The sequence below is a fragment of the Engystomops pustulosus genome, chromosome 5 (genome assembly GCF_040894005.1).
Source record: "Engystomops pustulosus chromosome 5, aEngPut4.maternal, whole genome shotgun sequence".
In the NCBI taxonomy this organism is placed as follows: domain Eukaryota; kingdom Metazoa; phylum Chordata; class Amphibia; order Anura; family Leptodactylidae; genus Engystomops; species Engystomops pustulosus.
In genome coordinates, this window is record NC_092415.1 from 94,508,614 (window position 1) to 94,536,295 (window position 27,682).

The window sequence follows — 27,682 nt, forward strand, 5'->3', positions numbered from 1 at the left end:
GTCCTTTAGTGAAGGCGGTAAACACAAGGGAAAGGTCTTGCTTCTCCGTAATAATCATGTAATTATGTACAGCGCTGCCACTTTTGTTTAGTTTCGGAGGTTGACACAAGGCTCATCTGTAGCTGATTAACACACTTGCTCAGTTATTCTGGGTTATGATTATTTAGTGCTCCTCAATGGAATTCAGTGGCGGGTTTTACTGTGCAATACTAGAACATAGATATGTGATTTTTGCTATTTATGTGAACATATCCATACAGGTGTCAAAAAGTGAGACACCTGCTTGGTCTCCAACCAATCAGCCTCTTAGGGTACAAACATGATGTTAAGTAAATATAAGATACAAAAACAAGAATAGGTTCGGCGCCAAAGTGGGAATGGGGGATGCTAATAATCTGCGTGGTGTCACTGGTATAAATAGTCGGTGACCTGCACCCCAACTATAAAATAGGTTACTTTATAAGGTAACTCTATGAACAAACATAAAAACAAAAATGTAGTGCGCCAACCTATATGAACACACTGCAGCAAGACAGTACTAGACCATTCAATTTTCACACCGGTACTAGCACATGTATGTTGATACCACAAACTCAAAACCAAACTAGTATGGTTGTTTGAGAAGAGAATGTAAGTAATTCATGGCAACCAATAGATGTGTGTTGGTACCTGTAGGTGAACGATCATGTCCAGCTTACTATTCGTGGATACAGCTGTAAGTCCAGGCGTTCAGTGGGTGATGGCTCCTTACGTAGGCTTCAATATCCCAGGAGTGATGTTACAAGTCGTTCTCCGCAAGAAATCTTACATGTATCCAACATAGGCAGGTTCGTAGTGATGTTCCTGTACAAGGTAGCAGAGCCCCTGCCGGTGGCTTCTGCTCCGTTCACAGTTCTGGTACGGTCTGATGTGTGACGTCACCACGCTACGGGGAATCCAGAAGGACAAACTTTCCAACGCGTTTCGGAGACTGTCAGTGTCTCCTTCGTCAGGGAATCGCACTTCTGGATATGCATCATACCATTTATAAACGTACCCTGCCTATATTAGTGAGAGCTGCTGTATGCTAAAATATGTGAGTGTTTGTTGATTATGAGAGCGTGTACTAAGTTTAAAATTAATCTTTAATGTTAATATCAGTAAAATATGAAAACATTGTATATAAAGGATCGTTTTAAAAAGATTATTAGCAATTAAAATACACATACATACATACATGTGCTTCCACATAATAATCAAAAGGGACTAAGATGGGAATTTAGAAAGAGACTAATGGTGAGTACTTCTGAGTGGACAGAGTACATCTATGTAAAAGCAAATAATTCTATTTCATTATTTAACCCCTTAGGGGCTATAGTATTCAGAGAGAAGATCCATTTGCTTTCTGCTCTGGACATTTGGGATATATAATTTACCCCTCTCTTTTGACAATGAGAATACAAACATGGAAACTAGAAGTAAAAATAAACAAAAATTTAGGACTGAAAAGAACAGTAGGGATGCAAGTCAAAGAAACACAACTAACCCCACAAATAGAACGAAAAAGATCACAATCAACCAAAATTTTTTTGGAATACAAAAAAGAAAAACATGGAATGAAAACGTGGAAAGAGGGCAGGGAAACTCACCAAAAAGAAAATGATTAATAAATTAGCCAATACACAAAAGGGTGAGAACACTCATGACTCAGGCCAAAAAATATTCAATTTGAGTAAATATACATTGACTGAAGGGGAAACCAATTTATTGCAAAAGGGATTAAAATTTGCCCCAACTACACGATTTAATAAATTTGATGCCTTCAAAGGCATAAAAAAATTCATGCGCAATTTAGCTGTAAAAAAACATTTCATGAAGAAATCCACAAATATAAAAATAGCGGATCTATCAGATATAACCCATACAACCTTAAAACCGAAATCAAATTTTAATCCACTAAATGAGTACTCAGAAGCCTTCAGAGTCTTTCAACACCTACTGATAAGTGACATCCAAAAAGTAAAAGATTCAAGGAGAGACAAAACTAGATATACTAGTAATTTCAATCGAAAGGAACAACAGGCTATCTTTTCCCTACAAAGAAATAACAAAGTCGTTCGTCCGGCAGACAAAGGAGGTAGTATTGTTATACAAAACACCTCCGATTACCACCAGGAATCCCTACACTTATTAAGTGACAAGCGTACATATAGGATACTAAAATCAGACCCCACTGACCAGTACAAAAAAGAATTGGGATTATTGGTGAAAAAAGGAGTATCGCTAAATATTTGGAATAAAAAAGAATCATATTATGTTAAAAACCTGACCCCAAGTATCCCACTGATGTACCACCTTCCAAAAATACATAAGCCCGAAACATCACCCCCAGGTAGACCCATCATATCGGGAATAAACTGCCTTACGTCAAATCTATCAGAGTATATTGACCATATTTTGCAGCCACATGTGCAGAGACTACCGGCATATCTTAAGGGACACAAAACATATTTTACAGATTTTAAGTACCATCAAATGGGAACCACACTACATAATAGGTACTCTAGACGTAACATCACTGTACACAGTGATTGAACACACTAGGGGACGCAATATGGCGGAATATTTCCTGAGGAAATCTGGAATAATGGTGGAGAAACAAATTGAATACATAGGTGATTGTATAACGTTTATATTAAACCATAATTACTTCAAATATGAAGACTCGTTCTATCTACAGACGTGGGGCACCGCCATGGGGACCAGATTCGCACCGAGCTATGCCAATTTATATGTGGGAGGATGGGAAGACTCCTACATCTTTCCCACTGGCAAGCTCGCTGCGAATCTGGTCCTCTGGCGGAGGTTCATAGACGATGTGCTGTTTGTGTGGTCGGGGGGAGCAGAGTCCCTCCAGGAATTTCTGAATGATATCAATAATAACGATTACTTCTTAGAGTTCACACCGACATTTAGTCAAAATTCTATTAACTTCTTGGACTTAACAATATATATTGAAAACTGTACCATTGAAACTAAGACGTACAGCAAGCCAACCGACAGCAATAGTTTCATTCTAAAAACAGCTGTCACCTTCCTACATGGCTTGATGTAATCCCCAAAAGTCAATATCTACGACATCGGAGGAACTGCACAGATTGTGAAATTTTTGACAAAATAGCTTCAATATTACAACAAAAATTGAAAGATAAGGGGTATGATGATACCGTACTAACAAATACTAAAAAGACTATAGCCTTGATGGAAAGATCAGAATTACTGAAAAATAAAATAGTAAATGAAGAAAATTCTGTAAGATCTAGTCTACAAAAAAATACAAGACCAAAATACAAAACCAACCATCAGGAACTCTTTGAAGGTTCCAAATTCTTTGGTATAGAGAAGGTACATCGCAACTGGAGAGGGGGAAATTATATATCCCAAATGTCCAGAGCAGAAAGCAAATGGATCTTCTCTCTGAATACTATAGCCCTTATGGGGTTAAATAATGAAATAGAATTATTTGCTTTTACATAGATGTACTCTGTCCACTCAGAAGTACTCACCATTAGTCTCTTTCTAAATTCCCATCTTAGTCCCTTTTGATTATTATGTGGAAGCACATGTATGTATGTATGTGTATTTTAATTACTAATAATCTTTTTAAACGATCCTTTATATACAATGTTTTCATATTTTATTGATATTAATATTAAAGATTAATTTTAAACTTAGTACACGCTCTCATAATCACCAAACAACTCACATATTTTAGCATACAGCAGCTCTCACTAATATAGGCAGGGTACGTTTATAAATGGTATGATGCATATCCATGCTACCTTGTACAGGAACATCACTACTAACCTGCCTATGTTGGATACAAGTAAGATTTCTTGCGGAGAATGACTTGTAACATCACTCCTGGGATATTGAAACCTACGTAAGGAGCCATCACCCACTGAACGCCTGGACTTACAGCTGTATCCACGAACAGTAAGCTGGACATGATCGTTCACCTACAGGTACCTACACACATCTATTGGTTGCCGTGAATTACTTACATTCTCTTCTCAAACAACCATACTAGTTTGGTTTTGAGTTTGTGGTATCAACATACATGTGCTAGTACCGGTGTGAAAATTGAATGGTCTAGTACTGTCTTGCTGCAGTGTGTTATGTACATATAGGTTGGTGCAGGTGTACATTTTTGTTTTTAAATATAAGATACACTTGCCCAAAGTGTTTGCCAGCCTACAGGGTTAATGCAAGTTTTAGAGACATCAATTATTAATAGATCTTACAGAATTCAGAGAACAAAAATAACACTATGGCTACATTCACACAGACGTGTGACCGCTGTACCGTAGCACGGCGGGCACATGTCAGCGCCTGGGAGAGGAGGAGGCGATGAGCGCCGCTCATTTCCTCCCCTTTCCATAGTAAAATATGCCATATCCTATCTTTCTCCGGGCTAAGGAGCATACTGCTCCCGTATGGTGCCATGCGCCTATTGCTGGCTATGGGGATGTATATACACCGTATATACGTCGGCCCTGTATACGTCCCCCATATGTGTGTGTGAATATAGCCTAACATTGTGAAACTTAGCAAATAGGTAGAATTTATCAGTAGGGGAATCTTTTCTGCAGTCTTTTTGCTAAAGGTTCCAGAAACGGGCTGGTGTGATCACCTTGGACACATAGGGGCAGATTTATCAATCAGTCTGAAAGTCAGAATATTTCCAGTTGCCCATGGCAACCAATCACAGCTCAGCTTTCATTTCACCAGTGCTCATGAATATTTTAAAGGGGAGCTGTGATTGGTTGCCATGGGTAATTGGAAATATTCTGACTTTCAGACTGCTTGATAAATCTGCCCCATAGTGTCTACAATAAAGATATTACACTTTGATACAATGTAAAGAAGTAGATACAGCTCAGTTTTACACTGTGACCTGAATGTAATTAAACATACATACATTAATGTCTAAACCACTGGCAACAGAAGAGGGTGCACTCCTAATTGAAAATAGACAAATTATGCTTAAAGTGTAAATTTTTTGTGTCACCTCCATTATCTACCAGCACCTCCATAGATCTCTACAGCACGGAGTTCACCAATTTCATAGGTCGTCACATGAAACATCTTCCACACCTCCATGATGGACATCATATGGTTGGTGGATGCCCCACAGAATTTCAAACAGGTTTAGCTCTGGAGACATGCTTGGCCAGTCCAGCACCTCAGTTTCTTAAGCAAGACAGTGGCCATCTTGAAAGTGTGTTTGGGGTTATTATAATGTTGGAATACTGATCAGAGGGAGGAGATCATGCTTTGCTTTAGTATGTCACAGTACATGTTGACATTCATGGTTCCATTAATGAACACAAGGCAGCCCCAAATCATGACACTTCCACCATCATGTTTGAAAGTTGGCAAGACACACTTCTCTCTAAACTCCTCAACCGGGTCTTAGCACATACACATTTGAGAAAACAGGTCATGGTTCTAGTAATCCATGTTCTTACTCTTCTTGTTTTTATTAAACTCTATGCAGGCTTTCTTGTGCAGCATCTTTACAATGGCTTCCTGATTCTACAGAGCTGACTAAGGCTATTTGTAAAAACAATGGTAGCGTCTTATAAGCTTAAAGTGGAGGATATAGATTTAACAATAACTCCACAAGAGGAAGTACATCTATCATGCCCTATTATTTCTTGTCAGGTAAACATCTGTGTAGAGCTTTTCACCTGTTTGCACAGGTTTCCAGTGTATACTCTTGCTTTTGCCATATTTCAAAGCACATTTGGGTTAATTGCCCTCCTTGAACATAGCACTACATATTACAAAGATAAATACCTTCATGAAATAAACACTAATACAAATGAATATCGTGTACATCCCTATAGAATATGTGAGCATGATGTACAGTAAAGAACAGGTAATGCAGTAATTAGTCCAAGGATATAAACGCAGAGATGTGTCCTGGTTTGTTCAGAGAACTGGTACAGAAGAATCTATTTGTATGACAGTTTCAAGCTAGCACTTCCTATTATGGGACTTTTCATGGCTTTCAATCCAACTTTTTTTCTGATTGGGCCAGTACATATCTATGTCTTGCCTTTCTCTGCCATTTATTGCCCTCTCCAGTCATTCATGTGATCAGCTCTTTGATTTCTCTTTCTCCATTTGACAGCCGGCACACATTATTTATAGTTCTTCCATGTCAAGATCAGGATCAAGTGACTGAGAGATCAATGGCCCATCTATAACTCAGTGACTTATCTACCAGTCACATGCCCTGAGCTTGTTTGTCAAAAATAGTAGGTACAGACCATTAATAACAGCAAAGGGAATGAGAAAATTACCACATGAAGCCACATTGATCTGTTCCAGTGCACTAAGTATAGGTAAAACTGAAAATAATTTATAGAGGAAAATGAAATGCCTTCTATTATGTCATTAATTAAAAACAAAATATGTGTTTATTGTATTCAAGGGTACCAGGCTGCATAAATAAGAAATATAATAGAAAATCAATAAACAGTCTGCATGTATTTAATTATGCAAACTTCTGTAGGGATACCAACAGAACAAGAAATACTAAAATTCAATCCACATTATTTTCTTGTCAGTCTTGTCTATTTAGTATAGACACAAATTAAAGGGGCCATTTCTTCATTATTAACCAGCGGTTTACTACAGTCCTAGTAATTCCCTCAGTAATGAAGAGCCTGCAGGCCTCAGCTAAGCACCACAGTAAATTTACATGGGTGCCAGGGGCTGCATCCTCACCTATATACAGGCAGTTCTTAAGTTAAATTTGTATGTAAATCGGAACTGTATATTTTATAATTGTAACTCCAGCCAGAATTTTTTTTGGTCTCTTTGACAATTGGATTTTAAAAATGTTGGGTTGCCATAAGAACCAGAATTAACAAGAAATCTTCATTGCAGACACCTTTTATAACTCCTACAGCTGACTATTATATCCTAGGGCTAAAATACAGTGAATTACCAACATCCAGAGGTCCGTTTGTAACTAGAGGTCGTCTGTAAGTCAGGCATTCTTAATTAGGTGGCCGCTTTAAATATAATTTGGTTGTCCTAAGAATAGACAGTCAGTTGTGGAGCAAAACTTCAGCTAGTAATTTTTAGGAGTGATGAAAAAAATATTTTTTTTTTTCAAACACTGGGGCAGATTTATCAAGTGTCTGAAAGTCCGAATATTTCCAGTTGCCCATGGCAACCAGTCACAGTTCAGCTTTCATTTTACCAGTGCTCATGAATATTTTAAAGGGGAGCTGTGATTGGTTGTCACGGGCAACTAGAAATATTCTGACTTTCAGACACTTGATAAATCTGCCCCACTGTGTGATTTTTGTCCATAGGATGTGTGTGGCATTGCATCTTAGTTGTTTTTACAACTTGTAGTTAAGATTGATTCTGTTTCAGCTTGTAGACAAGATAGGAATATATTTTTTTACTAACACTATACACTCACCGGCCACTTTATTAGGTACACCATGCTAGTAATGGGTTGGACCCCCTTTTGCCTTCAGAACTGCCTCAATTCTTCATGGCATAGATTCAACAAGGTGCTGGAAGCATTCCAACAAGGTGCTGGAGCTTGTGCAAATTGTAGCCTCAGTTTCCTGTTCTCACTCAGAGATGCTCTTCTGCCTACCTTGGTTGTAACGGGTGGCGATTTGAGTCACTGTTGCCTTTCAATCAGCTCGAACCAGTCTGCCCATTCTCCTCTGACCTCTGGCATCAACAAGGCATTTCCACCCACAGAACTGCCGCTCACTGGATGTTTTTTCTTTTTCGGACCATTCTCTGTAAACCCTAGAGATGGTTGTGCGTGAAAATCCCAGTAGATCAGCAGTTTCTGAAATACTCAGACCAGCCCTTCTGGCACCAACAACCATGCCACGTTCAAAGGCACTCAAATCACCTTTCTTCCCCATACTGATGCTCGGTTTGAACTGCAGGAGATTGTCTTGACCATGTCTACATGCCTAAATGCACTGAGTTTCCGCCATGTGATTGGCTGATTAGAAATTAAGTGTTAACAAGCAGTTGGACAGCTGTACCTAATAAAGTGGCTGGTGAGTGTATACTGTATGAATCATAAATATAAGAAAATCCTCCTGTGACAAAAAGATTACTGTTCTCATAGAATGGCCATAATTCATTTATAATAATACAGGAAAAGCTAATGTGGGTAAAGATTTGTCATTGACAGCACTTGTAACATGGAAATGTTTTATTATTAAGTAGCCCCATGATATTGGTAAATAACCTTCCTATTTGTTGGAAGAATAAGTATAGAAAAAAACATTATGACTGACAGATGGATATACAAAAAAGACACAGGAATACTCCACTGTAGGATGCACACTCCAGTAATCGATGTTGAGAGCTTTCCACATTGCCATAGTCAATAAACATTTCACAAAACAATAAGTGCCGCTCTGCTCTCACAATACGTGTTATTATCAGCCACATGAACTTACACTTTAGGAGGAATACTGATTGCCTTACATTAGAAATGATAAGGGCTGTGTAGTCTAGAGATGTGTCCTTGACAGGTAGGGGGAGAGTCTACCACAATGTCACTACAATTCTACTCCATACACATGTTTTTACAGAAGAACACACTATTTAGAAATGGCAATATATTTTTCAGGAGACGTATGACTGCCGTTTCTAGTGGCAAGTGACATAAAGGCACTCATAAGCAGCAGATGAAGAAAAATAACTATTAATGCAATGCAATACTTTACACTACACTACACAGAGAAATGAGCAGGAAGGAGATGGTAGGGGTAACAGGTAATAGTCTCCTCCTGGTCCATTTTCAACACTTAACAAGGTAATGGCTGGGAAGGAATCTTTGTGAGCTGCTCTAGAAGGTATTAATGTCAGATTTACCAAGAGAGAAGAGCTATCAGGTTTCCTTTAAATATAAACCCTAACCTGAAAATAAGCCCACTTAAAATGGATATATCATCTGAACAGTGGTACCTAGAAAAACAGTTCTTGTGTCATTTTAAATTAATTGTCTTTGTAGGTGTCACAGAACGAGAGAACTATACTGTTGAAGTTACAGTCTGTAATTTTTTCATATACAGCTTCCACTCTTCACTATAATTTAAATTATGGATATCTCCGTCTGTGCTACCTGGAAACACAATACTAGTGCAGAAAGTATTTTAATAACCCCAGAACTGTGTTTCTAGGTGCAACAGTAAAAAATATATCAATGTTTGAAATCTGTCCAACTCTAGCCTGTCAGCTGAAGGCATGAAGGAGGAGGAGGAAGGAGCTGATAGATGCAATGCGCTACAAATAGCTAAATGGACAAGAGGAGCTTATATAAGGAAATTGTGTAATAATTAAGAAGGTGCAACATCCCCCACCAGGGCCTAGCCTTTTCTTGGGGCCTGTAGGCAGCCGGGGGCCAGAATACTGGAGTGGCTGGCGGTTGCGGCCTAGGCACGCTGATGTCACGGTGCTTGGTATGGGGACCGGAGGGCTGTCCTACAGCCTGGCAGGTCTCCAGCAGGTGGTGTTTGCAAGAAAATATGGAGGGAGAGACTGAGGTATTGGTTCTCCCTGGGGAAACCCCTAAGTGTCTGTAATATATGTCCCTGGGTAATGGATGGGGAGCCCGTGGTGGTGATACAGCCGTATCCAGGGTACGGATGGAGGTTGTGCAAAATAACTGTTCTTTATTAGAACAACTGCAGGCAACGGGCCAAACAATCTTGTTACATATTGATTCCGGATTGTTACAGGATGATTCCGGATTACTGGATGGTCATGGAGAGTGATCCTCAGGAGTAGATTCACCAGACTGGTAGTAGATGCAGGCCAGGATGTAGCTGTGTCCAGTACTGGGAGCTGCAGTTTTGTCCTTGATGTTGATCTATGTGTAGCACTGAAGGTATGCTACACCCTGTCTCTCTGTATGCTGTGACAGATGATGTGCTCTCTAGGAGAGCTGGGTTCCAAGAGATTCTCCTGTGTCAGGAGCTGGGGCCTTAGAGCTGCTTATGTGGTGAGAGCCATCGGGTTTTTGTTAACTCCTGGTTCGGTGACGGCTCACTCTCCAATCACACTCCAGTGTACATAAAGGAATACAATTGGATAATAGTTCACATACATTTAACCCTTGCTATACATGCAGTGTAACACCTGATGTCCAGGTCTGGAACCTTACTGGAGGGTTTGCGACTCCCTCTGTCAGCTCCTAACCTGGAGAGGGCACAGTTCGCAACTACCCCCTTGCCACTGTATTGGCAGGGATGTTGCAAAGGCAAATGTTGTAAATTCACAATAGAATTCATGGTTTGGAGACTTATAATAATGTTCTAAAATATGAATATATGATTATATATATATTATTATACTTGAAGTGCAAGAATTTGCAACTAAAATAACAGATACACCAACTCCAACTTTCCTGCCCCGTGCCTGCATTCTTTTTAAAAACCTGGCCTAAACCTCTTGAAGTATCCAGGGCGACAAAGGGGGGGGGGGGGGTGGCCACAATCATATGCCAGTGTGATAAATCTCCCCCATTGTATATTTTATGGGAATCCCATTTTGAGGTTTGATAAACTGATTTCCAATGAATCCATTGGACAGCCCATGTAAGACATAAATGTGCTGGGCAAACTTCTGTTCCGCCACATAAATGAAGTTTGCAAATGAGAAACATTCCATTATAATTTAATTTTTATGGGTTTTTACATTACTTACCTAGCAATATTATTATGCAGAGAAGAATGGCAATCAAAGCTCCAGTGCTCAAACCAGTCGGATGGCTTAATGCTTCTGCATTACAGGACTGCATGTTACCCTTGTGGTCACAGGCACAAACACGGATTGTCAGTGTACCAGTGCTACTCTGTACTGGAAACCCATAATCTGAAATAACCACTGGCAGCAGGTATGTATTCATTTCATGGCGGCTATATCCGTTTCTCCGTGTATAGACACTAGCTGTGTTATCTGAAATCCAAAGTAAACATATTAGAATATCAGGATCTTTACATGCAAACAAATATACACAGGTCACATCTAGTAAGTTACCTCTGTTGTCTCTCACTGTAAAGTTTGTACTGTGTGCTGCTGGATTAGCTAGTGCATAAGAAAACTGAAGTCCACCATAAGAATAATCCTTATCAATTGCACTGACAGTGTGTATTATCTGTAAGGAAATTAAATGGCAGAGGTGAATATGATATCAAGAAGGGGGACAGTGCAATAACACAGTGTTCTGCTACTATTCTAAATTCTGTAATAACAGCAGGGGGGGGTGTAGCACAACCAAGTATTAATAGAGCCAATGCACAATTAATTAACCGAAAACACAACAAGAAAAAGAATGCATTCAAAAGGCTCATGTATGATGCAAAAGTATAAATCCAAGTTTATTCCAAAAAATTATTTGACAAGACAGACAATCAAAGAACAGACATTTAAAATCAATTAAAAATCACTATGTACAAGAATACATACAGTCACCCAGTTTGGTGAACTGTAAACAACCTCCTGACCAACACAAAATGAGTGATGCAAGGCCTGCCTGACTGTTCAATAATAAAATGAAGGCTATATTGCTAAATGCCCAAGGAACACAGTATCACCGGGTAGGTGTGTAAATGCCGAGAGAATATTACCAACCTCAGGACCCTTTGAAAAGGTGGAATAATATTGCTACAGGGTAAGCATGTTGACAAAGGGGTAACGAGAGGATGGAGAGTAAGGGTACCCAAGCAAAGGTGTCAACGGTGAGCCTAAGAGCAGTCAGGAGAGGCACAGGTGGTCAGGGGTGGCGGGCTGGGGTGGAACCTCTATAAACCGAATTATATTATTAATAAGCATATTTACGGTATCTGAAGAGCTTTGAAACAATTAAAATGGACTGATGACTGCACTATAGGGCAATACATATGCATGAAGAAGAATATATATTGCTATATAATAACATAGTGTGCTGCAAAATATGGGGTGTAAAACTTCTTTGATTACTACAGTTTTACATATCATTATAAAACCCTATAAATAAAATTACGCTTAGCCACATTTCATAAACTAAGTACACTGCTTTAATTGATAGCTTGTAGAATGACCTTTTAGAATAACAAATTTCTTGTGGCCAAGCATTTTGCCACTTGTGGCATTATCCCCAAAGCAGCCATAACACATTGCAGGCCCCTGTCAGTGATTGCCATCGAATACAGATAGAGTTGACTACACTCACCGGCCACTTTATTAGGTACACCATGCTAGTAACGGGTTGGACCCCCTTTTGCCTTCAGAACTGCCTCAATTCTTCGTGGCATAGATTCAACTAGGTGCTGGAAGCATTCCTCAGAGATTTTGGTCCATATTGACAAGATGGCATCACACAGTTGCCGCAGATTTGTCGGCTGCACATCCGTGATGCGAATCTCCCGTTCCACCACATCCCAAAAATGCTCTATTGGATTGAGATCTGGTGACTGTGGAGGCCATTTGAGTACAGTGAACTCATTGTCATGTTCAAGAAACCAGTCTGAGATGATTTCAGCTTTATGACATGGCGCATTATCCTGCTGAAAGTAGCCATCAGATGTTGGGTACATTGTGGTCATTAAGGGATGGACTTGGTCAGCAACAATACTCAGGTAGGCTGTGGCATTGCAACGATGCTCAATTGGTACCAAGGGGCCCAAAGAGTGCCAAGAAAATATTCCCCACACCATGACACCACCACCACCAGCCTGAACCGTTGATACAAGGCAGGATGGATCCATGCTTTCATGTTGTTGACGCCAAATTCTGACCCTACCATCCGAATGTCGCAGCAGAAATAGAGACTCATCAGACCAGGCAACGTTTTTCCAATCTTCTACTGTCCAATTTCAATGAGTTAGTGCAAATTGTAGCCTCAGTTTCCTGTTCTTAGCTGAAAGGAGTGGCACCCGGTGTTGTCTTCTGCTGCTGTAGCCATCTGCCTCAAAGTTCGACGTACTGTGCATTCAGAGATGCTCTTCTGCCTACCTTGGTTGTAATGGGTTGTAATTGAGTCACTGTTGCCTTTCTATCAGCTCGAACCAGTCTGCCCATTCTCCTCTGACCTCTGGCATCAACAAGGCATTTCCGCCCACAGAAGTGACGCTCACTAGATGTTTTTTCTTTTTTTTCGGACCATTCTCTGTAAACCCTAGAGATGGTTGTGCGTGAAAATGCCAGTAGATCAGCAGTTTCTGAAATAATCAGACCAGCCCTTCTGGCACCAACAACCATGCCACGTTCAAAGGCACTCAAATCACCTTTCATCCCCATACTGATTATCGGTTTGAACTGCAGGAGATTGTCTTGACCATGTCTACATGCCTAAGTGCACTGAGTTGCCGCCATGTGATTGGCTGATTAGAAATTAAGTGTTAACGAGCAGTTGGACAGGTGTACCTAAAAAAGTGGCCATTGAGTGTACTGCAGTGATGCAGGGAGCTGATCCCGACTAGTTGGGAGGTATGACTAGGCAATGATAGATGCTAGGCAATTTATCAAAATGTATCAAAATAATGATCCTACTTCTCTCAGTCTAATGATGTTCCCCACTCATAGGCCCTATGTGCAGTCTGCCTGTGAATTGTGCAGGGTGTGCCAGATTTATAATTTGTGGTACACGTTCTGCATGAATCTGGTGCTCCCTGCTCTGCTCCAACAGAGTTCACAAAAATTTTTGTGCACCTTTAACATAGAGCATGCAACACAATTCTGTTGGACACTGCATGATAAATGGGTTGCATGGACCGACTGTGCTCTAGAACGCCCCTTTCTGTGCAGAAATTTGTGTCACGTCAGGTATAGTGCGGCCACAACACAAATGGGACATTTTATAAATACATGTGTAAGCAGTTTCCACTGAAAATAATGTGCTAGACAGAAAACTTTTATAAATCTGGCCATAGTCTGTAAACTGAGCAAAATTAGAGTTATGTATCATTGGTTTTCCTGGGCTGTTTTGGTGTAATTGAGGTTTTTTGAGATCTATGTTACTGCTAAAAAGTCTCACAGGGCTATTTCCACCTCTTCATTAATCTGGTGTAAACACAGAACTACTTCTATTGCGACCGCAAGCCTGATTCATGACTTGAGACTTTTGCAAAAGTCTCATAGTTACTTTGTCCTGCTAGTCTATTTTGCATGCATTTTGAGACTGTTTGGGAATTTTTGAAAAAAAAAATCCTAAACAGAAATAGACCACAAGAACATTTATTAAAGGGTAAAAGCCACTTTAATTAATCTGATGGGCAGCGGAGATCCAAAAATAGACATAAAACTGTCCCAAAGAGCCACCTAACGATAAATAACTCTCAATGTCTTTGTTTCATTGAGTTTTACTGCAATTTGTATCTGGGTGTCTTTTTTTTCTTTCGTCAATGATTGTATATACGGTATGTCTTTCTATCTACTAATAGGTCCATAAAAACAGATATAACTCTTTGGCTGTATATATTACATTATAGTGATTATCTGATTGACAATATTATATTATTATTATATTACCATATCTTTACAATTAGCTTGGTCCTGTTACCATATAAAGTGAGCTTGGTTCTGTTAATATATTTATACTGAAAGCTTTTTACTGTTTTTGTATCTATACAGTACACTTGGTCCTGTTGCCATATCTGTACAGTAGGCTTGGTCATCTTACCATATCTATCCAGTAAGTGGTTATGTTACCATATTTATATGTAAGTTTAATTCTTTTATGATATCTGTACAGTATGCTTAGTTTTATTACAATATCTATACAGTTAGCTTGGTTCTGTGCCTAATTCAATAAGCTTGTTCATAAACAGTTTAGCTTAATTGCTTCAGGTCTTGTTTGTTAATGTGTAATATGGAGAGGAGGATCACCAAACGCTCACAGGATAGCCAATTTCAGAATTGCAAACCAAAGAAAATTATCCACTATCAGAGTATATCAGAAGCAGCTTAATTCTATTCCCTAAACATAAACACTCCTTGCAATGGAAGCATGTATATCAGAGCGTTTGAAGGGTTTTTTCATGCTTAATAAAGTGTGAGCCATTTGTTTAAAGGCACAAAAAATGGGGCATAAGTAGTGAGAGTGCCTAGGGCATTACATAATTAAGCATGACCCTGTCCTTCAGTATGCTATACATGTGTTTGGTCTTTCCTGGACATCATGTGGAACTAATGTTTTTTTTATGGAGGAAACATGAAAATATAGTGATATAATTTACATGATGAATATTTCTATGATATATGTGTTGTTATTATAACAATATAAAGAAAACTTTTTTGTAGCATAGAGGGAAATAACACCATATTCATTATATTACATACACCTCCTTATGAGAGAGTACTAGGGGGAAAGTGTACCAGCAGTATTGACCACAAAAGCTGCAGTCAGTACTAGGTAGCAGACATTAAGAGATGTGTAAGCATATCCATGTGTGTGATTTTGGTAGCTAGACAAGGGGCGAATTTGTTGACCTGATTCGCAGAATTTTTTGAAATAATTTGATTCAACCTGAATCTAATCGTGACGAATCACTTTAGCAGAGAGTCTGAAGGGTGTTGTAGAACAATGTGCCATGCTTAAATATGCATAGGGAGCATGGTTTGGTCTTCAAACAATGCTGTGTTTTAGTAAGACACGCACATGGCAGCCGCCACTCTTAGAATCGCTTCACTCTTCAATTCCATGTGCACTTACAGAGGCCTTCACCAAATAAGCAAAGCGGGAACGCAGATGGTTACATAGATTACGACAGAACCTGTTCTGTTAAACACTGATACATGTAGAAACCCCCCCAAAAGAGGGCAGAGGGTGTCGGCAGTAATTATGCATTGGCGTCACTGATAATTTTGCCCCTCATTTCATCCATCAGTGTCCGCATTCATTTGGTCACTAATCCATCATCAATATTGCTAAAGCCAAAAACAAACAGGAGTGAATCCAAAACAGAGATGACCGGTAAATGGGATATTTGTCCTCTGTGTTCTATATTCACTCCTGCTTTTGGCTATCAATCCTCAAGCTTTTCATGCCTTCTGACAGATGAAATGAAGGGGAAAACTAAACATAGTGGCAACGTCATAGAGCGGTGGAGGGTGAAAACAGAATTATGCAAATCACAGGGTATTCCAGGGAGACAGCAGTCAGTTGGCAGCAGCATACGTAGGCCGCAGAGTGGCACAATAATACAGTGTGGAGGTGACGGCAACCTGGTAAGCCACAGAGTGGCACAATGATACAGCGTGGAGGTGGCAGAAACCTGGTAAGCCAGAGTGGTAAAATGTTACAGTGTGGAGGTGGCGTCAGCAACAGCAGGAGCCCACAGAGTGGCACAATGATACAGTGTGGAGGTGGCAGCAACCTGGTAAGCCACAGAGTGGCACAATGATACAGTGTGGAGGTGGCAGAAACCTGTTAAGCCAGAGTGGCAAAATGTTACAGTGTGGAGGCGGTGTCAACAGCAGGAGCCCACACAGTGGCACAATGATAGTATGGAGGTGGTGTCAGCAGCAGGAGCCCACAGAGTGGCACAATGATACAGTGTGGAGGTGGCATCAGCAGCAGCAGGAGCCTACAAAGTGGCACAATGATACAGTGTGGAGGTGGCATCAGCAGCAGCAGAAGCCCACAGAGTGGCACAATGATACAGTGTGGAGTTGGTGGCAACCTGGTAAGCCACAGAGTGGCACAATGATACAGTGTGAAGATGGCGTCAGAAGCAGCAGGAGCCCACAGAGTGGCACAATGATAGAGTGTGAAGGTGGTGTCAGCAGCAGCAGAAGCCCACAGAGTGGCACAATAATACAGTGTGGAGTTGGTGGCAACCTGGTAAGCCACAGGGTGGCACAATGATACAGTGTGGAGATGGCGTCAGAAGCAGCAGGAGTCCACAGAGTGGAACAATGATACAGTGTGGAAATGGCAGAAACCTGGTAAGCCAGAGTGACACAATGATACAGTGTGGAGGTGGCGTCAGCAGCAGTAGGAGCCCACAGAGAGGCACAATGATACAGAGTGGAGGTGGCGGCAACCTGATAAGCCACAGTGGTAAAATGTTACAGTGTGGAGGTGGCGTCAGCAACAGCAGAAGCCCACAGAGTGGCACAATGATACAGTGTGGAGGTGGCAGCAACCTGGTAAGCCACAGAGTGGCACAATGATACAGTGTGGAGGTGGCAGCAACCTTGTAAGCCACAGAGTGGCAAAATGTTACAGTGTGGAGGTGACGTCAACAGCAGCAGGAGCCCACAGAGTGGCACAATGATAGAGTGTGGAGGCGGTGTCAACAGCAGGAGCCCACAGAGTGGCACAATGATAATGTGGAGGTGGTGTCAGCAGCAGGAGCCCACACAGTGGCACAATGATACAGTGTGGAGGTGGTGTCAGCAGCAGGAGCACACAGAGTGGCACAATGATACAGTGTGAAGATGGCGTCAGAAGCAGCAGGAGCCCACAGAGTGGCACAATGATAGAGTGTGGAGGTGGTGTCAGCAGCAGCAGAAGCCCACAGAGTGGCACAATGATACAATGTGGAGTTGGCGGCAACCTGGTAAGCCACCGGGTGGCACAATGATACAGTGTGGAGATGGCGTCAGAAGCAGCAGGAGTCCACTGGGTGGCAAAATGATACAGTGTGGAGATGGCGCCAACCTGGTAAGACAGATTCCAGTCCCTGGTAAAGATGTTAGGAGGCAGATGGAACTACTGACAACCGATGTTTGGTATTAGGTGGGTGGCAGCTTCAGAATAGTGGCTGAGGCAGGTAGTTAGTAGAATCCAGACTCAATTCTCAACATTTGGGGAAGCATCATGGCTGATCTAATCTGATTCATTAGGCATTGGTGAGTTGAAATCCGGGCCGATCCAAGCCTTATTCATCGTGACAAAGGTCAATATCTCCACATTATGGGTGGACAAGTGAGTTCTCCTTGGGGAAAAGATGGCCCCCGCCACACTGAACACCCGCTCTGATGCCACACTACTGGGCAGGCAGGACAGCTTCTCTCCTGCAAACTCCACAAGTTGCGGCCACACATCAAGTTTGGCTGCCCAGTAGTCCAGGGGATCCTCTACCTGGGGTGGTAAAGTGCTGTCCAAGTAGGCCACTACCTGCTGGTGCAGGGTCTGCTCTATGTCCTGCTGCTGCTGCTACTGGTGGCAGCGACCCCCCTCACTAGGTGGGTGAAGAAAATTGCTCATTAAGGACTCCAGACTAAAGCTGCTGATGGAGCTCCTACAGCTCCTACCCCCCCCCCCCCCTCATCTCCCCATAGCAGCCACGGCAGTATTACGTGAGCCATCACTGCCAGGAATCCCTCAATCAGACTTGACAGAGGATGGACAATGGCGCACAAAGGCAGCGACCAACTGTCTTTTTAGTATTTCTTTATAGTACGCCAGTTGTTCCTCCCTCTCGGCTGCTGGAAAAATGTCACCTATTTTTGACCAGTAGCGAGGGTCCAAGAGGGTGGAAAGCCAAAAGTCATCCCAATGCCGGATGTTGTCTATTTGGCTGTCATTAGTTAGGCAAAGCAGCATGCTGTGCAGGTGACTCTGAGGGACTCCGGCCTCCATCTTCACTGTATACTGCCACGGTGCTTCTGGGTCACCTGCCTTGTATTCTAAATCCTATGGTTGCTCCTGCTCCTCCTCTCTTGTCACTTGAGTGGAAAAACCACTGATTTCACCAGGCTCTGCTTGTGCTCCAATGTCCTCCTCCTCCTCCCGTTCAGCCCTCACCGGACTCTGTGGCCCTGAGATGTAGTTGTCACTTCTCCAGTGCCCTGACCAGAATGATTTTGCAGCATGTGCTTTATACAGATACCCCACAATGGACACCCTGTAATTGGAGTGAAAATCACTCTATAAACTACGTGGATTTGACACATATTTCTTGCTCTCAACTTTAGCAACACAAAAGTATGGGAATTTGCGTTATCCAGATACCCCACAAAGGACACCCTGTAATTGTAGCAAAAATCACTCTATAAACTATGTCGATTTGACACATATTTCTTACTCTCAACTTTAGCAACACAAAAGTATGGGAATTTGCGTTATCCAGATACCCCACAAAGGACATCCTGTAATTGGAGCGAAAATCACTCTATAAACTATGTGGATTTGACATGTAATTCTTGCTCTCAACTTTAGCAACACAAAAAGTATGGGAATTTGCATTATACAGATACCTCACAACTGACACCCTGTAATTGGAGCAAAAATCACTCTATAAACTATGTGGATGTGACACATATTTCTTGCTCTCAACTTTAGCAACACAAAAAGTACCCCACAACAGAAACCCTGGGAGAGTAGCAGAAATCAATACAGCAGCTGTGCGGATATAACACAGATTTCTTCGTAGTGGCTTTAGTAAAAAAAAAACAACTGCTATTTGGGGTATACATATCTCCCTAAACGCACACCCTTGGATTGGAGCAGAAATCGCTACAGCACAGTACAGTAGAAGCAGCTGGACGCTACAGACAGCACATGCAGTGTGAAATGCCGAGATTACAAATGGCTGACAGTTTTTATAGGACTGTGAGCCTGTGTGACATCACATAAGCCTGCCGATGCTTGCTGATTGGCTCACAGGTCTGCAGATGTCATCAAGGGTGTTCCTTTCTCCTTCCCAGAGTTCTCTGCCCCATGTAAGACGTTGTGCTTGCGCCCATTTAGCTAAAAAAGCAGGGGGGGGGGAAACTGTGTTCCCACGAATCAGTGTTAACTTCAGATTTGTTACAAATCAAATTTTCGGTAAAATTCATATCGAATTCCACTTCAAAGCGATTCGCCCATCTCTATTGGTAGCAGAAGGCCTTGAAAAGAAAATTAATTTACATTTCAGGATTGTAGCTGAAATTGGATACTTGGGACTTACCCTGAACCATCAGACTGCTACAGCTCATAGCAATAAAGAGGTGCTGTAAAGCAGCTGGAGTTCAGAGAGCTATGAGCACAGCAGTGTGAGGACAACCATCAGTCCTTCAGTATAAAACAGTTGAAGCCCACGGACTTCCAGCGCCATGTGGGATCATTTTACAACTCATTACTAGCAGAGCAAACTTTAATATGACTTCCTGCACCCTGATATTTTACCTTCGATAATAACAAAAATGAATTAAAATTCCTTAAAAGCAACACTATGTTAATGCTTTAAGAGTTAAGTCAACTTAGCCACAGTGCAAAATATGTTAAAGGAAACCAGATATTCTATGCATCATTAAATTATTTGTATAATGTTATTTTCAGATGAATCTCCATGGTGGTGCATGCTGTACTTCAGCACAATGTAATAGTTAAAGGAATACTAGACAAAATAAATGCACAAATATTTATGTGCTTCTTCTCTGGATCTAATTGGTCTTAATTTGACTATTACATCAGAAATGTCATGCTCCTTTTAGGCAGAAAGACAACTAGCTGCAGCAGTAATCTCCCAGTTTGACAAATGAAGATTAAACTGGTCAGTTCCTCCAAAGGAATAGATATACATGATAGGAGTAGGTGTACTATACAGTGCCATATAAACAGGAAAAGAGTATTAATACATCTTCTATATGGAGGGTATGAGTAGGAAAACGGTGCAGCACCCATTAATTCAGGATAAGAGACACAGTACTAGATAATGACTGTATTCTCTAACTAAGAGTAGTACTGTGATGTGCCCATTCTGTATATGCAAGATAGGAGCTGTATAGCTGTGGTTTGTTTATATATGCAGCATTATAGTAGTAGTACTGTTATATGTGCCTTTATATGCAGGATTAGAGTAGGAGTATTGTGATGTGCCAAATAGTACTGTGATGTGCCGACATACACATACACATACACTTTATATTGCACTAGAAATGTGCAGCATAAAAATGTTGTTTTTTTATATACAATTTAATCTAAGAATATACTTTGATGAAAAGTATGATTTTACAGGTGCACAGGGTCAAACTCTTAGAACCAACTGTATAGTGCAACCTACATCCCATACAAAATAGTATCTACTGTATTCCATGGCTGTAGTGGAAATCATTTGTGTGTCACTATTTTCTCAGTGAGATTGAAGCCTCACTAGTTTATGGATACAATAAGGCTCATGACCATTCCCATGTCCAACATGTCATCAATCCAGGAACATTGCTCCATCTTTACTAGGAGCTGAATGAGCTGAAAGTAGAGCTATTATATATACACACCTGTTCTGCCTTTGCGTTTTCACAAACAAAGATCTCGTACAACATGGCAAATTCGGGGGCATTGTCATTCACATCCAAAACTTTAATAAACACAGGAACACGACTACTTTCTTTTGGATTACCTGTAATAAAAGATAAGAGAACTGGGTACAGCAGCTGTTGAAGGTTTAAATTTTGCAGAGATCAAAAGGCAGCTGTTAAATGCTTAATTTTTGGAAACTTCCTCTTTTTCCTCTGAGTCTCTGAGTCTATGGATCTGACAATCAAAAGCCTAATTAGAAGAACACAAGCTGTGTATCGCCAATTTTCCAGGCAACTTCTCAAGCAGAAAATTGTAGCCACTTAGTAAATGTAGCATGACACTTCTTATAGAAAAGACAAATGAAAAAAGTACATATACCCGAAAATCTGGCAAAAACAGGCCTATTAAACATAAGACACATTCTCTTATATTTCATATGACGTTTAGTAGTAACTCTAGCCGCATATATTAAAAGCAATATTAACCGATGTCTAGTGACTTGTACAAGATTTTGAGGATTGACCCTTATCTATGGGCTTTGCCTAACACTGCAGCCTGGCTACCTTCAATTTGATCCTAGTAGTGCCCTTGCATTTGCACAACCCTTTTACATGACATTCCTTAATTACATTTCTGTAATTTACTGACACATCTAGCTTTTGATGGCTTTTAATAGCTCAGATCAACAGTCATTTACACAAAATGTTCATTTCTATTTACCGCTTAGGAAATCCTATATAACCTTAGGGTAAACATGTATACAACGTCTATGTGTCTTTATTTTGATACATTTTTTTATAATAACCTTCCTAAATGTTAGTGCGATATACCTTATTCCAAAATTAATACATAAATAAGCAAACTGAACACTATGAATTCTTACACTTATCTATGGAGTTATAGGACCAAAAACAGCAGAACTGACTTAAAGGGGTATTCTCATCTGGGCACTCGCATTCAGTTTAGTTAATCTGCCATATATAAACATTTCTTCAATTGGATGTTATTAAAAAATATGTTACTGTGTGAAGATAATTTCTCATAAATGTAGCCATGTTGTCCCATAGAAACGAGATGGCTTCTATCGGATACGGCCACCTCTGATAGATTGAGTGCACAAAGAAACAAAAGGTTATTGTATATAAAATGTCCGGGAGTTACTACATGTCCCACAGCCATCCTGTGGTAATGATTGCTGAATCCTGGTGGTCCGGCAGGACTTTATAGCGCAAGTCTGGCCACCACTGCCAGAGTGTGACGTGGTCGTATCCAAGGAAGCTATCTTATTTCTACGGGACAACATGGCAACATTTATGAGAAATTATCTTCACACAGGAACATTTTTTTAGTTAACATCCAATTGAAGAAATGTTTACATATGGCAAATGAATTTAATCAAATGTAATGTGCCCAAATGGGAATACCCCTTTAAGGGGATAAAAAAGGATTGTTATTGTGTAAACATCACCAGGGGGATTAAAATTTTAGAACTTACTTTCATGGTAAAACCCCTTTAAGTTAACCCTTCCGGCTGGCCGCTAGTGAGTGTTATTCTGAAATCCCTTCCAAATTGGGAAGATTAAGTAAATTAAATGGGTTGGGCACTTACACTAAACTTTAACAGTATAAGTATTACACCTTAATAGGTGAATCCATATTTTACTTACCCTGTTTAGGTGTCTTTGGCACCACTCCAACCATTGATATAGGAGGGGTTATGATTGAGGGAATGAGAGACTGGGACTCCTGAGTCCTGCTGCCCTGGGTCATGGGACCCACAGTTCCTGGTAAACTATCAGGGTAAATATGATATGGGTGACCCTATTAGGGTGTTATATTTAGCCCATTAAAGTTTAGTATAAGTGTCCAGCCCATTTAATTCATATTGTCCTCCAATTCATGATACAATAAAACATTTTCATGATTTTGGTGTTATACAATTATAAGTGTAATCACTTAATGATATTCCATTTTTTGTACTTCAATTACAACATCTCCCTTATTTATTACATAATGCAATCTACCAGTCCTAGATCCTTATGTTTAACTGTGTCTGCCTTTCAGATTGACTTCATAGTGGTTAATAATTTTATTAATTTTAATCTTGCTCTGGGTATCTTCCAGTGCAGACAGAAATACATTTATGTCACTCTGATAGGGAATATACCAAGCAATTAGTAAATGGTCATTGTTTTAGAACTGATTCAATTATTATAGCCAAACATCATCTGTCAGCACAATTACATTTCATTAACTGAGTGTTTTCCATTTATTTATGGTCTTTAAGGAAACCAAGCTTACACTACTGACTGTCTTTGAAGGCAAACAGTCCCTGCTAACAGTAGTCATATTTGTTCAAATAGATAGATCGACAGATGAGAAAACTTGAATTAGCATTCAAGGCTCTTATTCATACTCTCCAAAATATCATAAGCTTAAAAAGACCTTGTTTCATCACTACAGGGACAATGTTGACATGTAAGACTGACTTACTGATTTCTGTTGCGATTACAGTAATATTGTGCCACGACAGTGACTCTCGATCTAGAGGTTTGGAGGTAAAAATGGATCCATTTCCAGAATCAATGTTGAATATCCTATCCATGTCTGTATGACGATCCACAGAATACCTGCAAGCACAAAGCAACCATTATCAACTGTTTTAAACAGACCAATGCCCAGACTGCCATCTCCAAGTGGTAACAACAATTATACAAGAAATTGGATTAGAAATGACATTTAACAACTGCTGTTATTTCAAAATAGCAGCAAAGAAAAAAAAAGATACAATTACTTAAAAAGCCTGCAGTGTCACTACATTGTTAAGAGCAAGGAAATATCTAACACTATAAATGTCAAAACATTTTAAATAAAATCTCAGCTTCCTCAACAACAAGCACTCGAATAATCTCTTTCTGGCATAAGCTGTAGTGAGAGGGTTCTGCATGCAGCACACACTGTCCTGAGATGTTCCCATACAGCATCATCAAGCCAAGTTTAAAGGAAACATTGTAACCCTTGACTTGGTTGGGCTCATGTTGTTTCTGTGCCATATTTACTGCCCACATTCAATTTCCATGGAAGAAGCACTGTTTCTATGAGGTTCTTCTGCTCTTAATCAGCCAATCAGTCACCGCAGTGGTCATGTGCACTTACTGCCTCCGCTGAGTGGTAATACCAGTAGTATGGTAAGTCAATGCTGGTTGCTTGTACACCAAGACTGAGGAGGAACTGTTGGAGCTTCCATGTTGGACCATTGGGGATTTATTGTTATTTTATAACATGTGCCATTTTTTGCTCCAAAATCAGAATTGATTTGTTGAAGCGAAAGAATATGTCACTACAGTTTATAGTCCAAACATGAGTAAGTAATGATTACATTTTAACCATGTTACATTTTCTTTATATTGTCAAGGATGTGAGTTCTTTTAGGAAATCAAAGTATGACTTTTGTCATAAAACAATTGAAACATCATTAAAATAACATGTACATCATTTGGATGACAAACATTTTTCAAGGCCTCTTAATTGAGCATACAACACTGTAATAACTACACAAAGGGGCAAAGAAAAAACTCTAATCATCCTTGCATCAATGGTGACAGATCTCTAAGCAGCAGCTATACCTAACTTCACTGACCATTAACCATTCCTTATTATGACCCAATTTTATTTTTAGCATTTTTCCATGAGGCATTACTTATATTCTATAGTCAATAATGATGTTTTCTCAGTTTAGCCAATGGCCATGAAAGATGCAATGTTATTATTTAAACAGCAAAATCTTAAAACTAACCACAAACTTTACAGAGCTTTTACCTGTTACCTTGTCTGAATTCCCTGTTTTCATGTATGCAAAGTTCGGCTGAGCAGTGCTTGTATGCCAAATGGGACATGACCACTACCACATTAAGGGCAGTGGTATTCACTCTTAACCAAAAAGCCTTTTTAATCTGCTTAACATTGGTGTGTTGATTTGTTACACATCTAATGTGTAATGATAGCTTAAACAACACTGTTCTACATAACCAACTATAGATACAGATATCTGTCAGTCAGTAAGGTAAATGGCTGAAAAGCCAATGACACAAACACACCTAGTTACTGAGAGACATATGATTCTCACACCCAATGCAGACAAGGGCCTAATCCTATTCTTGTTATATGATAAATGTAGGATAACATAAGCGGGAAGAGATTTAATTGTTGACCTTACATATTAAGGAATTTCCTTCACAGCTGGTACAATGGATTTGAATACTCCAATTTTTATCAAACCAAAGCCAAAAACAGATCAACTGTTACAAAATGTAAGAAGTATATAGAGATCCAGTGAATCAGAATAGTTGGACAATCCTAAGCCTGAGATATTCCACATCTGTACATTGCCTTTTATATACCGGTACTGCATTATGCCATCATACAGTGTCATCCAGGAGAATTGCTAAGAATATTGTTTAATAATCTTTCGAATGTGTGAGGTTTCCTATCAATAAGAAACTGTAGTAACAAAGAACAAAGATATAAGGACCATATGGGAGTAATGATAGCGTTCCACTAGACTAGACTATGAATAAGGGGAAACATGGGAGAGGTAGCAGTGTCGCAATGAAGAACATCTTAATGTCTCTCCTGAGATAAATACATTTATATATGAGTGGCTTTAAGAATCTTTTCAATGCAACTTATCTTTTAGGGTCTAATTATTTTTCAGGTTTGAGGGCTCTTTTAGAATGGCTGCTTGTCACATGAACACTTCAGCAAGAATACGTTAAGAAAACGGAATCAGTGTTCTGCAATGACAGGAAGCATAGAGTGGCAGCTCTCATCTATTTATTCAGTATAACAAAGCAATGAAATGAAAGGCCTGAAATTACTCATTTGTGCAAATATGTATTAAGTGTTTTATTTTTTATTGCACGACCCCTCAAAAATCATTGCCATTCTATCTTCCATTCTATATAGACAGAACTTGCGGGGAACAGCTCAACAGAAACAGGATTCATTACATCCTAGATGGGAGATAATGAAGTGATACAGTGCCATCGAAGGTGAATAACAGTCAAATGTAGGAGGGAAATAACAGGTAATGTAGCAGGGTTAAATATGACTGATGACTGTCTTAATTCTTTGTATCCCTGGATATTTTCACTTGGGGGGTGGTCATTTAAACTAAATATACTTACCAATGGGTATCTTCATGTAGATCCCAACACATATCTTCATTAGTCTTGACACACCAGGACTCCTGTAAAAAAACGACTTTAAAAAGATGTTACTTAGCCTTGGGTGCTCTAGTACTTTACACAGGCGCTCCTGACTAATAATTATGCACGCTTCTAGCGCAATAGTTACCTCCTCCCCCCTGATGTAACCTGGTGATGTCATGCTTGAGGCGTGCATAATTATTAGTTGACATTACCTGGACCCAAAGGTAATTAACATCTTTTTAAAGTCCTTTTTTTTGGAGGAGTCACAGTATGTCAAGACTAAAGAAGATATGTGCCTGAATCTACATGAAGACGCAAATGTTAGATTTCCTTTAATCTATTATTAAGGTTGTGTTATGGGTTATTGATGTTTCTCTATCAGTGTCTCTGATATTTTGGATGGCAATAATAAATCAGTCTTTAGTGCAGTGGTTGACATAAAAAATACCATATACAAATATGAAAATCAACATTCACTGGCATCTGATCAAAAAGTTCTTAAAAAAATTAATAAATATTTGGAACATGTGCATATTCTGCATGTATTTGTTTGGGGATCCTATGATCTAATGTTAGGGAAAGGGCAATATCCAGTGTTTAATAATTACTTTTTTGTGAATTTCTAGATTTTAATTTACCAATCCCTACTGAATTATTATTCTGTAGTCCAGTGATGGCCAACCTATGACACGCGTGTCAGCACTGACACACGTAGCCATTTTCAGTGACACACGGCTGCTGGAGAAAAATTGCTGTAGTGCAGTTTCCTAGGGCCGGTCAGGCCGTCGGTCGGTGATGTGGTCTGCAGCGAGCGGCTGCATCTCAGTCGGAGAGATCGCAGCTGCTGCTCCTGTCCTCCAGTCCTGCTCTGCGGAGGCCGCGCAATGACTCCAGAGTGGAGCAGTCCCAGCTTGCAAAGACGAAACCTATGCTGTGCCTCCGCGGGAACATCTACACAGGAGCTGAAGCGGCCTGAAGAGGAGTAACGTAAGGTCCGTGGTGTCATTGGAGCCTGTGCCAGTTAGGTAAGTTAATTTATTGAGTTGAGCTCTGCTGGGCTCTGATGTACACTGCTTTGGGGGGCACTTCTCAGGACAAAAATGTCCTTAAAACTAGCTGTTGCTGGACTGCCACAGGTTCGCCATCACTGGAAGAATTCCCCCTCCCCCTCACTTATCTTAGTTCATGGCACCCCGCACAAGTTAAATAACAG

General features: G+C 40.2%; 1 protein-coding gene across 2 annotated transcripts in view; it reads right to left on the minus strand.

The window, feature by feature from the left end:
• Positions 1 to 27,682, minus strand: part of LOC140133094 (cadherin-6-like) — a 208,044-nt gene that overhangs the window by 8,673 nt on the left and 171,689 nt on the right. For both annotated transcript variants that reach the window (XM_072152741.1, XM_072152742.1), the window contains 4 exons: positions 23,753 to 23,889; positions 21,238 to 21,359; positions 11,086 to 11,203; positions 10,753 to 11,004 (listed from right to left, as the gene is read on the minus strand). In XM_072152741.1, coding sequence (XP_072008842.1) covers positions 10,753 to 11,004; positions 11,086 to 11,203; positions 21,238 to 21,359; positions 23,753 to 23,889 — 629 coding nt within the window. The remainder of the gene's footprint in view (positions 1 to 10,752; positions 11,005 to 11,085; positions 11,204 to 21,237; positions 21,360 to 23,752; positions 23,890 to 27,682) is intronic.